At 44.5% G+C, this 18,368-nt stretch overlaps 1 protein-coding gene across 12 annotated transcripts in view; it reads left to right on the forward strand.

Annotated features, from left to right (window-relative positions):
- PKP4 (plakophilin 4) overlaps positions 1 to 18,368 on the forward strand; it is a 274,592-nt gene that overhangs the window by 235,127 nt on the left and 21,097 nt on the right. For all 12 annotated transcript variants that reach the window (XM_088829520.1, XM_088829524.1, XM_088829530.1 and 9 more), the window contains 4 exons: positions 10,905 to 11,088; positions 14,911 to 15,028; positions 16,471 to 16,662; positions 16,864 to 17,037. In XM_088829520.1, the coding sequence (XP_088685646.1) occupies positions 10,905 to 11,088; positions 14,911 to 15,028; positions 16,471 to 16,662; positions 16,864 to 17,037 (668 nt within the window). The remainder of the gene's footprint in view (positions 1 to 10,904; positions 11,089 to 14,910; positions 15,029 to 16,470; positions 16,663 to 16,863; positions 17,038 to 18,368) is intronic.

The following is an 18,368-nucleotide window of genomic DNA, read 5'->3' on the forward strand; positions in this document are numbered from 1 at the left end:
AGCCCCAAATCCAGCCTTCCAGATTGCTCCTAACTGGGAAAACATGTCTCAATCTGAACAATTTTCATTAAAACACATCTGCTCCAGACTTGGTTTGCAGGGTGTGATATGTGACTACATCACCCAGCATTCCCTGTCACCTGCCCATCTCCTAGAAGATATCCTTCCAAATACTAATGTTCTGCCAGTGTCTCTACAAAATACTCTGACCCTGGCCAACCTTGCATGATGCTTGGTCTTTGTATGTACAGCCTAAGAGTTCTTCAGTTAAGTTATAGTCAACTTTGGATCATGAAATGTTAAAGCACAATGCAACTGTCATGTTCAAAATATTGTATCACTTGAAAATTGGTATCCCCTTGTTCTGTTGTTCTTAATATTAAATATTTCAACCTAGTTATTAATCCAAAGCCCTTTTTTCTAGTTCCTTTTGTTTCAGTTTGGCATTCTTAACACACTTCAGTGAAGAAGTTTTAGCTGTTCTTTTTAAAAGATGCCTCACCTTTGCTTTAAATATAATAACTGTCCAGGGTCTGCATTTTGGGCCACATCTTTATTTTCAGGGGAAAAAAGGGAAAAAATAGTTTTGGCCAAGTGTATTTTCCCAGGAAGGTAAGGCTGCCATTGTTAATTAAAATAGTTCTCTAATATGTAACATGATTCTGTGTTTTCTTCACTGTGTTGAACATTTTCCAGGTTGAAACCTAATGAGCTTTTCTTCCAGTAACTGCTGATATGTGTAGGTGAGGTTTGTATTACAAAGATCCTTTTTGCCTTTATTGTGCTTAAACCTGAAAGCTGGGTGAAGTATGGTTTTCCCTCGGTTGGGTTGTAACATGAACATCTACTAGGTCGCAGGCTATGGATGAAAAGTGGGATCATCTTGTCACTAGAAAAAATGTGTTGAATTTACTTGTTCAGGATAATTAGTGTTTCTAAGCTAGGATATATCAGCTTCAAGTTATTGAGCACCCTAGAGGTATCATTTTTTAAAACTGTAGAAATGGAAGATATTTCATAGAATCTGGAGGCCTGCCTTTTAATGCACCAGATGTCCCCAAATTATCACACTTCTCTTATCCCCATTAACACTGGTGTTAAATACCCAAAAGTAGCCTTTGGATAATAATGGACTTTGTTTAAATGACTGCCATATTCACATTCCTTCCAACTTAGCAAGTGATTATTCATCCATATGGCTAAATAAAATATTTCCACACTGTTTATTTTAAAATTTTTGGATGCCAGCAATGGATTCCAGACACTGTGAAGAACGTGAAATTACGCATATTCCTTTCCTGATCATTAGCTCCATATTTCTAATTAGTAAATTAGTAAGAAAATGATAGCTGTGCCCCAAGGAAGAGTAGATGGGCCAGGCTAAAGTTTAGCAAACAGCAGGACATCCTATAAAGAGCCAGAGCTTAATGGACGTACATTCAGCCTTTTGGACGGTTGCTTGCCATTACAGGATGAAATAATTGCTGAACATGTCCCCTCAGCCTAATTAATTGCCTTAAAAACAGTCATTTATTCTCTGATCCAGAGAGGAGTTGGCCTGCTACTGTCTACTGTGCTTTTTTGTGGGCCCCTAGAGCTGTTTGGAGGAGAAGGCAATGGCATCCCACTCCAGTACTCTTGCCTGGAAAATCCCATGGATGGAGGAGCCTGGTAGGCTGCAGTCCATGGGGTCGCTAAGAGTCGGACACGACTGAGCGACTTCACTTTTCACTTTCATGCATTGGAGAAGGAAATGGCAACCCACTCCAGTGTTCTTGCCTGGAGAATCCCTGGGACGGGGGAGCCTGGTGGGCTGCCGTCTGTGGGGTCGCACAGAGTCGGACACAACTGAAGCCGACTTAGCAGCAGCACCAGCAGCAGAGCTGTTTGGAGTCGCATGGGTAGTTTTCGGAAATCAAGCAGCATCGCCCCCCAGTTCTCAGCACAAGTCAGTAGAATCCTTACCACTTGGCCCACTTTATAAAATAATAGCATTTTTTTATTAAATGCATTCTCTTCTTTACTGAATGTTTCAAACCATAAAAATCATAATGAGAAATAAAATGACAAAAGTTTCACTGGTAGCAAGACAAAAATAGCTTGATAAATGCAACAACTGCTAATTCAAATTTATACAACTTTGAGCTGGAAAGGGCCATAAAGAAATCTTCTATTCGGCCCCTGATATTTCAGCATAAGAAACTAGGGTGCAGAGAGTTTGGCTTCCCTGGCTTGCAGGCTGGAACTGTTTCCTCCCTGCCTCTGCCTGCCCAAGCCCATCGCCCAAGTCTGGGGGAGGGTGCAAAAGCCCATTTTCACATCTCATTTCCCTTAATCTTTCAAATTACCACTAAAAAAAAAAACCCCGTATCTCCTTTACTGTCTGAATTTCACCCAGATGTATGAGAAGTAATTTTGAACTTGGTCACTAGCATGACCACATCAAACAAATGATCAGGTTCAGTTCAGTTCAGTTCAGTCGCTCAGTCGTGTCCGACTCTCCGCGGCCCCATGAATCACAGCACGCCAGGCCTCCCGTAGTTTGCTTCAGAAACATGTGAAATGTGATCTGAGCCTTGTATTTCAAGATTTGCAGTCTGAGTATGAAAAGATTTGCCCTTGGAAGTAGAATGTGACATTCTGTTTAGTGCGTAGGCTTCTGAACACCAGGCAGGATGAGGCGGTCAAGTGGGGAGACTCCTGTAGAATTCAAGTGGTCAGCCACCGGTCTGGATGGGGTATCTCAGCACAAGCCAGGCCCCTTTAACGACACTTTGTCAGTAAACCAGCCAGCAAGTTACTGTGAGAAGGATGAGAACCCATGACAAAATACCCAAAAAAGATGCCCAGAAGACCCCACCCATGTTTCTTGGGTCCTTTGCAGTTCGGAGTCTTTCTGATCTCTTAAGACCTAGGACTGGAGGCCTTTCTGTCTCTGAGCTGCTCTGCTTGGACCAGATGACTTGGTAGAAGTTTTGTGCCATTACAAATGCATAATTACATTCCTGGAACACATAGAAGTCAGCTGTGGAACCTACAACTGCAGGAACTTTTTCCCAGGGGAATCTCTGTGACAGTATAAATGACCTAACTCTGTCAGCGCCTGAAGTGACCTGAAAATCAACATGCCACCTCTGCATCAGAGCACTTCTCTTAGAAGGATTTCCCTTCATGTGACCTGTTCACCTTTAAAAACTGCCCCCCAGCAAAAGCAATCATCCTTTATGTGCCTTACAGGCCATTCTTAGTCAGCAATTCTGAATTGTAAGCTGACTTATTTTCAGAGGAAATGCCTTTTCAGGGTGCATAGGACTGTATCTCTCCATGATGTCATTAATCCTCTCAACCTGCCTCTGAAGTTGGGAAATTACCTAGGTAAGAAAGAATATGATGAAATGCAAATGTGGGTCTGTAAGTGGAGCTTTAGAAATTGATAGATCTTTTTAAAGATGCTGTGATCCACCTTTGTATCTGAAAAATCACAGAAACAAAGGCTAACCCTTACGTTCTTTAAAGACTCTATACAAATAAAGATCAATCATTTGGGTCCTTTGGCTGGGAAAAATGTAAACAGCCAGAGCAGTCCCCTTCCAATTGAATATGCAGGCTGGGACCACACTGTGTGCAGCATCTGAGCCATCACTCACTGTGATGGGAACCAGAGGTCCTGACCACTATGACCACAGCAGAGTCCGAGTTAGCCTTCCCATGACTAGCATGGAGTTTGTGTTAGCTGAGCAGGAAATCTCAGGGAGCGACCAGGGTCACAAAGCAAGCCCTGCAGGCTGGCTGGCTCAGGCCTCCCTGTGGGACCCAGCTCTCGAGGCAGCTGCACTGCTCCCCACCTAGGATGCCACTGTTCCAGCCAGCAATTAGTGTAGCAAAGCCTAGGGTGGCAGCAGGGGCACAGGAAGAAGAAAGCCAGGAGCTGGGACTGTAAGCCAGGTCCAGGACTGCACATTCAGCTAGTTTGGGGGTCACCACACATGTTTTAGGAATCTCTGCTGAGATGGTCTCATCTTGGGAACCCTGGAGATGATTATCCCACCATGACTTGTTTTCCTGGGAATTTATCCAGAGAAAGCCATTACTATAATTAAAGACACTCATAATAATTGCTTTCCCATTATTTCATTTCTGTCTCAGTGTCATAATTTATTCACAGCATTCCCATCCTAGTGGAAAGTTTGAGACATTTACCTGAAGCCACAAATAGCAAATACTTCTCGCACTATTTTTTCCCACTCCCCCCTTGATTTCCTCGTTTCTATCAACTGCACCATAGTGTCACACATGAGCTGAACTGTTGACTCATCTTTGACATCACCCTCAGCTTACATCAGGCTCCAAATTCTCATCACAAGCATCCTCCCTTCCTCTTTGCCTTCCCATCCGCTCCACACTCCTTCAGGTCCTTATCACCTGCTCCCTGAAGTACTGTCCTTGGACACAGGCTCTGCCCCTCCTGGTCCCTCAGTGTCACTGTCCCCTCCTGGGATAACCCCTGGCCTTACAGTCCACACTTCCCCACCTGCCCCTGTGCTCACCTTCCCTTCTGGGCCAACACCAGCCTCAAGGTTCCCCCATTCCTGCCCCTCTCAGATGGAAGAGCACCCCAAACCCACTTCCCCGTGGCCTCTACTTTCCACACTCCAGCTTGAATGCCATGGTCTCCAGTCTCCACCACGGTGGAGCTTCGCCTGCTCTGTGAACATCCAGGGAGAGGCAACCTGGTATTGGGAGCGAGTGTGGGCTCCAGAGTCTGATCGACTTGTTTCCTTCTTGATCTCTGACCCCTGGCAAGTCCCCCTCACCAGCGCCAGCTCCCCAGTGATAAACGCAGCACCTGCCACTTGGGGTTGCTGTGGAGTGCCTGACAAACCACATGCGAGCTGGCCTTGTTGCTCCTCCTACCAGTGACTCCTTGGTCACTGCTGCCTGGTGCTGTAACTATTTGTGTCAAGGCCTCCTGGGAGCCAAGGGCCTGCCTACTTGTATCCTTTAGTGTCTGATGTAAAAGCACCCCTACCAGCACTTTTCTGGTAGAAGTGTAAATGCAGGGCACATGTCATTATGAACTTCCTAGTAGCCACATTACAAAGGAAGAGAAACATCTGTTTATTTCAATAGCGTAATTTGTTTGACCCAATAGTTCCAAGATATCACTTCAACTTGTAAGCAGCATGAAAACTATTAGTAAGGTGTTGTATATTCACTGTTTCATACCAGGTCTTCATAATCAAGTGCATATTTTACACTCAGCACATCGCAGTTTGGACTAGCTGCAGTTTGCGTGCTCGATAGTCTAATATTTCTACCCACCTTGTTCAAAGATGCTGGCAGGGTGGGTATACACAACTGCAGCCTGTTCTGCGGAGCCCATGGATGCAGAATAGCTGGGAGGGGATGAACATGTATACCACGCAGTGTTCCGACCACCACAGAACTGAAACATGACATGACTTGGCATGATGCTTGCTCTGTGCAGGGAACCCTGGGGCCAAGACCTTACGGTCCCTCCTCTGAGTTATACTCTTCACATCCCGATGGCTTGTGCGCCTGGTGGACATCTCATGAAAGAGCATAACTAATTACAAGAACAAACACTGAGCACGAGGCCAGCTTATAAAAGAAAACACAGGGATGGTCAGCAGTGACACCTGAAGTGCACTAGTACTTCTTTGGCTGTTTTCTTTTACTTTTTTTTTTTTTGCAGTGCCCATGAACTCTTGTGTTGTTCAGTGTTGGGTTTTTTTGTTTTGTTTTTTTTTAATAACTAGGAAGCAACAAGAATACTATATAAAAATTAATGGGTTTAGATTTATTTCATATCAGAAAAAAATTGCATAGGCTGTTGTGTATTTATGCTACTAGAAAAATAGCATTTTCCAAATGTTTGGTTTTCTAATATCGTTTAAGAAATAGATTTTTCAAATGGTGCTATTATTTTAATTAATCAGGTAAAATCAGTTTCTAATTTAACTGTAAAATTAGCACTTGGCCCTTTGAATAGCAGCAAAGCTAGTTTTAAATGTGAGCTCTTTCAAAATTCTGCAGCCAAGGATTTATGTGAAATGGTATTCTAATTACTTTATTCATTCTTTGTGGGGAAAATGGGCTTTCATCTCTTATGGCAGTATTTTATTGTGGTTACTGGTTACTCTTAGTTATGTGTACTTTTTCCTGTGGTAGAGAGTAAGCAGCGTTTTATTCAATACGAGGCAAGAAATTCCCTAACATATTCTAAATTTGTTTATGCACGTTCATAGTTCTCACAACCAAAAAACTAATTGTTTTGAATAAAAACCTCAAGTTTCCTAAGCTGAATTATAGTTCATTTTTAACTTTCTTTTAAGGACCCCAGAGACAGGGCAGTGCGCTGCTGAATATCTTTGAAGCCCATTCTGCATTAGGATGTTGGAGCTTGAGGTTTATCGTGTTGATGGAGAATGCTAATCCCGAAGATCTCTATTTCTCATCAGTCTTGCTGCATGTGGGAGTTGGTGTATTTTTTATTCATTATTTACTGCTCTAGGAACATTCTCCCTGACCCATTAAATGAAGCCCTAGACAGACTAAGTGGAAAGAACATTATTTTATTACTACTTTAGTGATGTGGGTGCACACAGGTACTATTAGTTGATCTTAAGACTGGTGCTTTTTACTTCGAGTAGAAAAGTCAAATTAATCATTCCATAGCTGAGGCTTTTAAGTTTAATTGAACCTTCTTTGTCTAATATTGGTTGATCAGAACTGGTTACTTTAGATTTCTATAACCTTTATTTTTTAAATAGAAAGTGGGGAAGAAAAACCAGTGTCTTGGAACTTGCTCTGGTGTTCAAAATGGCGAGTTAAATCCGTACCAGATATAGTTTTGAGTGTTATATGGGAAAGTGCATGATTGGAGGTATAATGTAACCCTTAGTGTGGGATTAGAAAGCTGCCTTTGTGTGGATGCCACAAGCATATCAAAAATAGAATCCTCCTTTTTTCTGATCAAGAATAATTTTGAACATTTTTTGAAGTTGCAGAAGAGGAAGCCTCAATTTCTATGGCAGACTGGTCTTATGAGTCATCCGCGTTGACCAAAAGATAACCTAGTCTGCTGCTCTGTACATCTACAGAAGGATTGCATGTCTCTAAAGAATTTCTCATTTTGTATTTGGGAAACATGGACCCTGCTGTTTTGCAGTTTGAGGGATGGGGATCCAGGCGTTTTGGTGTAACTTCTGGTGCTGGGAGATGGATCAGCAATGTGCTTCCCCTAGCCCCATGACTAGGGTGCTGGTTTCAGCAACTGTCCGTTTAGGTCTTCAGGTGAAGAACAAGCAAAACTACGCTGGCGAATTCCCTTGAAGATCCACCACTATTCTGACCCCCTCCCTATAGTTACAGACATGAAAGGATACTCTCAGGACACTCAGAAAAGAAGTGTAAAAGAAGGAATACTTAGGAGCTAAATCTGACAGGCAAGCAATAAAACAGAAATCAAATACAGGCTATTTAAGTGGATCCATTAACATATATTCCTGAGCTCCTATTGTATTCCTTGCATAAGTGTAACCAGACATACAAAAGAATGAAAGAGTATTTCTTACCTACTATACTTGCCTGATGAAATTTAATATTAAATTTAGAAAAAATAAATGCTCATCATACTGTAAAAAGTCAACATGTGGAATTTCAAGCCCACCAAATCATTAAATGGAAAGTTTATTTTGTGTGTCTTGACTCTTTAAGGTATTATGTGTAAAGCACATTGTGCCTGGCAAAGAGTAAGACCACAGTAAATGGCCAAGTTACTGTTGTTGATGCTGATTTGTGAACGTTCTGCTGTCCAGTCCCAAGTAGATGTAATGGCTGGTAATAGACTGTGAAATGACATATAACTCCACTGATGATTCTAAATGCTAGACAAGGAACAGAAAGAGCCAGACAAAATTCTCATTCCGGGACAGAAAATCAGGCCAGTCTACAAACCTGGTAACTATCCTTTGCCAGAGTAGATCTTAGAAGGGGCCAGGAGTGGAGGCAGGAACCATGAGAAGCAAGCTTTTCTGCCAGCGATCAGAGAACCTCTAGGCATCAGCTTCAAGATAAGTGTGCTGAGAACCAGCCCTCTTCTTAGTCATGCTTTCACCTGAAGTTTGTGACTCAACACTCTTTAATTTTCTGTATGCTGCTGCTGCTGCTAAGTCACTTCAGTCGTGTCCAACTCTGTGCGACCCCATAGATGGCAGCCCACCAGGCTCGGCCGTCCCTGGGATTCTCCAGGCAAGAACACTGGAGTGGGTTGCCATTTCCCTCTCCAATGCGTGAAGGTGAAAAGTGAAAATGAAGTCGCTCAGTCGTGTCTGACTCTTAGCGACCCCATGGACTGCAGCCTATCAGGCTCCTCCGTCCATGGAATTTGCCAAGCACGAGTACTGGAGTGGGGTGCCATTGCCTTCTCCGAATTTTCTGTATAGATATATCTAATTTTATACCTATGGCCTATAATATGATAGACTTTACTTTCCATAAACCTGGCCTTAAGTTGATTTTACTGGAATGCATTTATTCTGTGAAGTAGCACGTAGCTTATTGGAAATGCAGCTCCCCCCTTGGGTAGAATTCTGTAGAGTGAGGACTGTGAAATGATTTCACAGAAAGAAAAATTGCTCTTATGGCCTTAGGAATCACATGATATAAAATTGTCAGCAGGGGAGGTTGGGAAATGACCTTCGCCACCACGGCCTCTGGGCCACATGCTGCCCCTGATGCAGGCCTCTTCAGCGCCCTGGGCAGTGAGGCTGACCTGGTTGGCAGGAAATAGTAGAGCCCTATTTGTGGCAGCTGCTGTCACCCACCCTTCTGCACCTCAACCTGTTGTCTTATCTCAACTCACCTATCATCTAGGTCAGAACCAACCTGCAGAGACTCTTTTTTATCTCTTAGCTCCCAAGGTCTGTTTTGTGGTCATCCATCCTCTGTTATTTTTCCCCTAATACAGTCCTTTATAAATGTCTTTTAGACCCAAAACCCAGTTTTTCAAATAGCAATGCACAAGTGAAGCCTAGTATTGAGAAAAGAGACTGGAGCCACGCTGGGTGAACTGGGGTAGGATCTAGAGCCCTGCCACCAATTCTCTACCCACCCCTCCCCTGGCTCCCCCTGGGAGCCCAGCAGAACCCTCAGAATCCAAACACTTGCGGAGTTTAAGTTCATTTTGTGAGCGCCTACCACAAAATAATTATGGAAACAAAGGTCTGTCGTGGTGGACAGAACAAGCTTTAGGAGACAAAGCACGGTCTTCCCTTTTCCTGATTCTGGACTGTCCAAATCTCCCTCAAGTCTGAGCCTAACAAAGTGGGTCACCGCTAAGGCTGAGGTTTTGAAAAGCTGTGTTTATGGTGGGCTGTCCCACCCCAAAGGGTAGGAGCAGAGAAAGGGCAAAAGAGTGTCTTGGGGGAAGAAAGGAAACCCAGTCAGCGAGGCCCAGAAGTCAAAGCCAAGTGAGAGCGGAGAGCAGCCAGGACCCTAGACGGAGCGCTGCATCTGCCTCTATCATTGACCATCGACAGCCGTGTGAGTGGGTCAGGGCAGACGTGGGGAATGATGGTCCTCTCGGTTCATAGAGTATTCTCTTTGGTTCTGGCCTTGGCTTATACCCCTCCTCCTACCTTCATAAAGAAAGAAAGAAAGCTCCTGTCAGTTCTCTTCTGCCTCCCTCCTTTATAAAGGGCCCTGCGATTTTGTCAGGCGCAGAGAAGGCTGTGCAGTTTCTAGGCTGGCTTCTTGGTCACCAGACCCAGAGCAGCAGTTTTCAGGCTTGTCTCTGGCCTGACATGCTTCCGTGGACATGGGCAGATTTTGCCAACTCCTTCCCCTCCTCAAGGCCTTGAACATTTTGTGTGCTGATAATTCTAAAAGCACTGTACTGACTAAAGCAACTTGCCAAGGATACATCAGGAGTGTAGGGTTCTGAGGGACTTCAGTGCAGAGGAACCAGCTGCACCATCTCTTCTCCATCCCCTTCCCTCTTACTTAGGAAAATGCATTGATGTAAAAATTAGAGTAGGTATAATCTTGAATTTTCTCTAATTTCTAAAAGAGTAATTATTGAAAATATGCATGCTACAACAATAATTTAACCCTCTTATGGCTGACACAGAAATGAAGACCTTCAAGTATGTTTGTGATTCGAGTAACACTGTAATCTACATTTAAGGTCTGTTGTCCTAGGAATCTTGATATGAATTACAGTATCAGTAGCTTTTAATTTATTGTTCATGTCTTGCCTGTATCCAAAAAGGAATGGTAGTAATTTGCACATACTAATAACACTCTTAACGTGGAAACAGAAATGTTTAAACCTTTTCTAAATAAGGGAGATGAAGCAAATGTGTAGCCATTCTTTGCGCCAGTAAGTCACTGCACACATAATATTTATGCTTGAGCTTCCCACTAGCGAAAGTAAGAAAAGGAAGTGTGATGAAGAGAAAGTGTAAGTCTTTTGAGAAAGAGAAGTTCTTTTCAAGTACTAAGTTGTAAAAATGGCTTGTCACAGAGAACATTAAATGTAAGAGATGATACAGGAACCTCATTTTTACAACCATCACAGACACATCATATTTGTGATCCTTGATTAGACTGTGCCCATCCTCCTCATGAAGTAACTCTGCTTTGCTTTGCAAAACCACAGTCATCTTGCCTAAGGATGACTTGGTGTGATGTACCAGAAACTCCCATGTGTTCACTCAACATTTGTTAGAGGTCCAGCCCCAGCCTGGGTGTAAATTCAGGTCGTAGATTAGGTTTGGAACAGACTGAGTTCCCATTAATTAATGCTAATATGTTCATTCCATTTCTAAAACTTCAGGATTTCTAATTGATGACTTGATTTTAAAATCTGCCTTCTTTAGGAGTTCTGTGGAATCTATCCTCATGTGACGCTGTAAAGATGACAATCATCCGAGATGCTCTCTCGACGCTGACAAACACTGTGATCGTCCCACATTCTGGGTGGAATAACTCTTCTTTCGATGATGATCATAAAATTAAATTTCAGACTTCACTCGTTCTGCGTAATACAACAGGTTGCCTGAGGTAGATATTGTATTTCTTCTTTCCGATTGTCTGATTAAATAATATGTGTCATAGCTAAGTTGATTTTAGGATGATTTACTTCACTTTCATTAATATCTATGTAAGTTTCCAAGTTTGTTTAAAAATTTAGGCCACTAGACTTTGTTCATCTGTGAGGAAAACATTATGAGCGCAGACTAGTGGCTTGATAGACATTATCTTGTAAATGACTCTTCTATAGACTAGTCAAAAAAAACCTTTCAGTCTGAAAAATTACTGCTAAAATTCCAGTGTTTTACACTTTAACAGCATTTTTCTGGTTGTTACATTTTGATTGCTAATGTGTTTACAGCCTGGTTTTTGTTTAAATTCAAAATATGGAGGTATAAACTTTGAGTTGTAAAATAAATAAGTCATGAAGATACAATGTATGCCTTGGTAACTGTGCTATGTGTGTTGTGCTTAGTCGCTCAGTCTTGTCCAAGCTCTTTGCGACCCCATAGACTGTAGCTCCCCAGGCTCCGCTGTCCATGGGGATTCTCCAGGCAAGAATACTGGAGTGGGTTTCCATTTCTTTCAACAGGGGATCCCCTCAGCCCCGGGCTCGAACATTGCAGGCGGATTGCAGGTGGATTCTTTAGCATCTGAGCCATCAGGGAAGCCCTGGTGACTATGGTGACTACAGTCAACAATATTGTGTTGTAAATTCTAAAGAGTCTTAAGAAAGTTAATCTTAAAAGTTCTCATCACAAGATATAAAATATGTTTTTGACTTTGTGTGGACAGGCTCACTCTGGTGGTCATTTCACAGTGTATGCAGATGTCAAATCACTGTGTTGTACACCTGAAACTAATACAGTGTCTGTTAATTAGACGTCAGTCTTTTTAAGTCTGGGCTTCCCTGATGGCTCAGTTGGTAAAGAATCTTCCTACAGTGCAGGAGACCCCAGTTCAATTCCTGGGTTGGGAAGATCCACTGGAGAAGGGATAGGCTACCTAGTTTTCTTGGGCCTCTCTTGTGGCTCAGCTGGTAAAGAATCCACCTGCAATGCGGGAGACCTGGGTTCAATCCCTGGGTTGGGAAGATCCCCTGGAAAAGTGAAAGGCTACCCATTCCAATATTCTGGCCTAGAGAATTCCATGGACTGTATAGTCCAAGAAATCACAAAGAGTCAGACATGACTGAGTGACTTTAACTTTTTTAATGTAATAGTTGAAACCTTTTTGCTTTTAAAAGTGTGCAGAAAGGTGTGGTTTAAACAGTCATTGGATTTGAGTTTTATAAATAAATGAAAATGAACCCAAATACTATTTTCAGTCATTATCTTTAGCATTTGAAATCCAGAAAGCCTCCTTTAAGTGTCACAGTTTGCTCCTTATTTGCTGGTCATTCTCATCAGCTGTTGCCCAGGCTTCTTCAGAACTTGAACAAACCTTAAGGCTCTGCCTCAGACAGACTGGCTTCCTGTCCCATTCTGGCCCTTGGTTTCCTCATCTTTAGAACAGGGGTAATAATACCGTCTCAGAGTTGTTAAGTCTTGGCTTGTATAGAATGCTTCGTGTAGTGATAACACAGTGAGTGCTATTCACATTTAAGCTAAGATGTGTGAGCATCTCTATAACAGAGCTTGTGGGAGCAGGGGGAAGGGCCTGGGCTTCTCCTCTGAAGCCTTCCCCTATTGGAATGGTTAACTGTGGGCTCCTTCGCCTAGAACTGGCAGGGACAGTGGGTGGGGGCAGGGGTGGTGGTGGTGACAAGAGTCAGGCTCTTAGAGGACAGACCAACTCCCTGACTCATACACCTGCATCACCAAGCAGGTCACATGGCCTCTACTGCTTGGTGTAGAGGGGAGCATGGGTCAGCATCTCATCCTCTCCCCATGCCTGAAAGGGGAGACTGTGATCGCTCAGGCAGTCTGCTGGGCTTCAGGGAAAGCCAGGAGCAGGACACACAGACTCCCCCAGTGGTTCAGAGCTGTTAACATTTGGTGAATGCTTTCTGTGTACATTTAGTGATGACCAAAACAGACTGGATCCCTGCTCTGATAGAATAAAATTCTATTGATGAAGATAAGTAAATAAGAAAATAACATGTCATTGAAAAAAAATAGGGTGACCTAAGAATTACTAGCTGGGTACTTTGAAGGTCAGGTGGTCTCTCATAGGAGGTAACGTTTAAGCCTAGATCTGAAATACTACAGGAGCCGCTCACATGAGGGCCGGTGAGGGAGGTGAGGAGGACACACAATCTGGGCAGAGGAAACAGGAGTGTAAAGACTCTGGGGCAGCGACGGGCTTGAGGCTGGAGCTTGATGGGTAAGGTGCAGAGTGGTGCCAGGTTATGTCAGATTTTTGTACCACATGCCAAGTGCCATGGGAAACAGGGTTTTAATCATGGGAGTGGGCATGGTTTCTGACTGTGTAGGGGACAGTGGAGGCAAGAAGGGAGGCAGTGCATCTGTCCAGGCAAACAGTGAGAGTGGCTGAGACCAGGCTCTGGAGAGAGGTAGGCACAGTGGGGTATGTTATGGAAGGAAAGGCTGACAAGACTTGCTCATTGACTGACTATGACAGACAGTGAGAAGAAGGGAGGTAAGGACAGACCGGCCTTTATCTTTGGCCAGATCAGCCGGGAGCATGGAAGTGCTGTTGATGAGGTCAGGCAGGGGGAGGGGGAGTAAATGAGGGTTTTGGCTGGTCTACTTTGAGATGTCTAATTAGCTATCCGTACGGTAATAGCGGGATAAATGAGTTGGGAGTTCTTGAGAGGGGTTGCCCTAAAGATAGACATTTGGGGGTCATGGGTCCATAGGTTTTGTTCCTTGTGTTAAATCCAAGGAACAGAAGGACGCCACCCAGGAAAAGTGCAAAGATAGAGGCATAGCCCTGGGCACCCCCAGAGGGACCCACGGGCAGAAGAGGCTGAAAAGGAAGACAGCAGATGAGAGGAAAACCAGAGAGAGACGAGGAGCAGAAGAGGGCAGCTGTTGAGGGCAGCACAGAGGTTACCGCAGAGGGGTGACAGGTGATGGTATCTCTTTGGCCTCAGAAAAACAAAGGTGAAAAGAGAAGTCATTCTCAATCCCCCTTACAATGGCTAATTTTTGCAAAATTGCAGAGTTAGACTACTTTGTTAATGGCACATAAAATAGAGCCTTATAATTTGGTATCAATTCACAAAGTTGAATGGATAGTAAAATTTCAGTATGGATGAGACCTAAAAACAACTCAGAGTTTTTAATAATTTAAAAGATGAGGAAAATTGTAGCATGATCAAGTGTTCTCATTTAACTTGAAGTTTTTGTATAAGAAATGATGTTTCCTCTGTTCATTCAAGAAGCATTTATGACCACCTACTACATGCAGAACATATTTTAATAGGTGCAGGGACTGCCACAACCTTATGGCCTTACAGGGAAAGTAAAACTGCCTGAATATAGCAACCATGCGTGGCTAACAAACATCCTTTCATATGGTGGTTTCTTTTATAATTGCTTTATCTGTAGCAATTCATCTTTTCCTCACAGCAATCCTATGAGATAGTTACTATTATTCCTCCTTTTTTACTAAGAAGGAAACTCAGGATAAGCCCCCCAAAATAATTATTTTAGGAGGTTAGAAAGTGACCCGTCATGAGAGAGATATGAGGGTCAAGTGTCCCTGCTGTCTTCTATTCGTGGCTAATGAGGGGCTGGCTATTATTATTTTGAGCTCTTGAGATATTGAAATGCAGGCTTCATATGCCTCCTCAGACCAGATTTTGTGCTGCTCTGTCGTCCATTCTCAGATCATTAAGGTAAGGCTCCATGGCTAATGAGCTCCCCCGTGTCTCTGCCTGTATAGGAATCTCAGCTCTGCTGGGGAGGAAGCGAGGAAGCAGATGCGGTCCTGCGAGGGGCTGGTGGACTCGCTGTTGTATGTGATCCACACGTGTGTGAACACTTCCGACTACGACAGCAAGGTCAGTGAATGCTGGTTGGCAGAGGACAGTAGCTGCTGACCACCACCATCTGCATGCCAGTGACTCTGGCCAGAATTCCTGACCCTCTCCTCTTCGTTAGATTACGTTCCAGGTTAAAGGGAGAAGGTCTCTAAAAATTACAAACTTAACAGAGACAAGAGAACTTAACGAAAATAGCCTTAGAACGGTGAAAACTGAGTGATTCCATGTGGTAAGAACCTTAGCAGGGTCCAGACCTTCTCTGTGATTCTCCTGGGTTCAGTGTCAAGGTGATTGCCCCACTGCTGTTCCCTCTGATGCTGTATCCCCTGCTGCTACCGTCAGATCCCTCTGCGTCTGAGTATTTACTGAATAAAAGTTCCTGATTGAGGCACTGGACTCCCCCACCTCTCTGCCCAGCCTGCCTCGGTACCAAAGGATGCCCCGTTCTCCATGCCAGGTTGCTGCCTTTCATCCTTCCCTCTGTTCCCAGCATGAGCCCCGTATCCTCCCCTCCTATTTCCTCCATCCCGGCCCTTGTACACGGCATTCTGCTCATCATCCAGGGTCTGCACTGGCATCAGAAGCTGGGGAAGGTGGGAAGAAACAGGAAAGAGGGACTAAATGTGCCCAGAATCCCAAGGCAGGCCAGCCATGTATTGTTCAGATTGGGCTAGACAAAGAGAGGCCACAAGTAGGCCTAGGTTTGAACATAAGGGTCTGTGAGAGAAAAGAAAGATGAGTGGTAGGCTTGGGAGGAGGTAGAGGAGAATTCAGAGTGACAGCCAGGTTTTCACTTGAGCTTCACTGAACCAAAAGATCTGCAGATGAAACTGAGAGGAGTAAACAAATTGGAAGGGGAGCGCTTGCAGGGCAAAACTGAACTTGGTTTTTGACATTCTGTTGAATAGACAGTTGGCCTCCCAATTAGAGGTGTGATAGAGACTTTGGGGGGCAAAAGACCATGTACGGAAGACAAAATGTAGAACGAAAGCGATCGTGGAACTTCCTACAGATGGAGGGGAGGGGTGGGAGATGAAGGAAGAGGACAAAGGTGGCACTTGGGGTAGGGGCTGTGCTGGAGGGGGGTGGCCACTCCTGCTGTCATGGTGAGAGTTCCCAGCTGTGAGAAGGGGTGGGGTTCTTGTAATTGCGGGGCATCTGCCACTGCAGCAGCCCTGAAGCAGAAACCTTGGGCGTTCTCCCCTCCAGAGCCCCACACATTTCACTCAGCGTGAAATCAGATCCTCAGCTGTACTGCGGGTGGCTCTGCACACTCTGTGAGCTTGGGGTCCCACCAACAGTCTGGAGTCAGCGTTCTAACTTTCAGATTGCAGGTTTCCATCAGTGAAAAACAGTTCTTTCATGTTCTACATTTATTTAGTACCACTGGTGCTTGGTACAGAAACATTTTGCACTAACACGCTACGATGGTTTTAACCCTGTGCCGTGTTGGGTTTCAGACCGTGGAGAACTGCGTGTGCACCCTGAGGAACCTGTCGTATCGGCTGGAGCTGGAGGTGCCTCAGGCCCGGCTGCTGGGGCTGAACGAATTGGATGACTTACTCGGAAAAGAGTCGCCCAGCAAAGATTCAGAACCAAGCTGCTGGGGGAAGAAGAAGAAGAAGAAAAAGAGGACACCGCAAGAGGATCAAGTTAGCATTTTATTTGACGTGAAACTCTTAAAAGTTTAATTTCTCTGGGAGTAAGAAACCACACATTTGGCAAGAAAAAATTTTTTCTCATGATTCAGCTTTTCTGCATAGCTCTAGCTGAGTGCAGCAGAAAGGCATGTTTTCAAATGTTGAATACTGCGCTCACTTTGCCTCCACCAGTGCATGTTCTTTGTCTTTCAGTGGGATGGAGTTGGTCCTATCCCAGGACTGTCAAAGTCCCCCAAAGGCGTTGAGATGCTGTGGCACCCATCGGTGGTAAAACCATATCTGACCCTCCTAGCAGAAAGTTCCAACCCAGCCACCTTGGAAGGCTCTGCCGGATCACTCCAGAATCTCTCTGCTGGAAACTGGAAGGTAGCTTGTCCTCCGCTCGTCCACACCTCCATGTGGTCAGACCAGCCGTGGTCAATGGAAAGGGATGAAGGAAGGTGTTTAGAGCTTGGTAAAGGGTAGGAGGAAAAAAATGAGGAGACTGCAGTTGGCTCTGGGGATCCAAGGATGAATATGACATAGCCCTTCCCCATGAGAAACTGAAGGTGAAAGAGAAAGACAGACTTATTAAATGTTGTGTAGACTCCATGGTCTTGGAAGAGGACCTCTAACCCAGCCTGGTGAGGGAAACGCAAGGAAGGAGGGACTCCAGGAGGTAGGGAAGAGTTCCTGGGGGGATGGTGCTGCCCAAGTGGAACCTTTAAAAATGAGCAGATGAAGCCCACACAGTGTGAGGTTGGGGGCAGAGGGAGCTTTCCAGATAAAGGGACAAGAGGGGACAAGAGCCCTCACAGTGAGGACGTCATGGGCAGAGGCTGCAGGCTGGTGGCTGAGACGTGCAGGGGGACACAGAGTGCCCATGGTAGAACTGGCCCTCGTAACCAGGCCTGACGGCCAAGCTTCAGGAGCTGAAACCTGACCTTCAGACCAGAGGGGCCACTGAAAGGGTTTAAGCAGATGGGCAACATAGACAGGCTGATGTGGACACTGTTGGGTCCCATCTGCAGCTGCACTGAGAGCGAATTGGAAGTCAGGAGCCATGGAGGCAGGGGTTCTGTTGGAGAGCCTGGTGAGAGACGCCGAGGGCCTGAACTGGAGCTGAGATTGGGCCCCTGTTCCTTTCTAATACTTGCAGAACCTACGTGTGGCAGAGTTTCTGCCTCCACTGGTAAATGTGTGACTTCATTAGGAAAATTGAAGGTGATTTCCTACTGTTACCACTATAAGCAAGTTCTCAGAACTTTTTAAATATCATCTGGCAACGTCTCAGACAATCCTTGTTTGAACCATTTCAACCTCTAGAAGTTTGCCAACAAGTATGTTTTAGTAGAATTAATATAATGCTTGGTTTTGGTTATTTCCTCCGTCACCACCTCCCCAAACGAAAATTGTCTGGGCATTTTTTTCTTCCATGAGAGTGAAAAGTATTGCATTGCTAGCATGCAGCCAGCTGTTGTAATGCTTATATATAAATAATTAGGCCTAGTGCTAAGCCACTGTGGGTTTTTTGGTATTGTTCTTGATATGTGTATAACTGAGTCACTTTGCTGTATGGCAGAGATTGGCACACATTGTAAATCAACTATTAATTAATTAAAAACATTAAAAGTGCTAATAGCATCTAAGTACTGACTCTGGAGCCAGACCCCTGGCTTTGAATCCTACCCTACCTCCCTGACTAGCTGGAGGCCTCA

This window comes from Moschus berezovskii, chromosome 2, assembly GCF_049115385.1.
Source record: "Moschus berezovskii isolate FMDL1 chromosome 2, NW_MosBer_1.0, whole genome shotgun sequence".
Lineage (NCBI taxonomy): Eukaryota > Metazoa > Chordata > Mammalia > Artiodactyla > Moschidae > Moschus > Moschus berezovskii.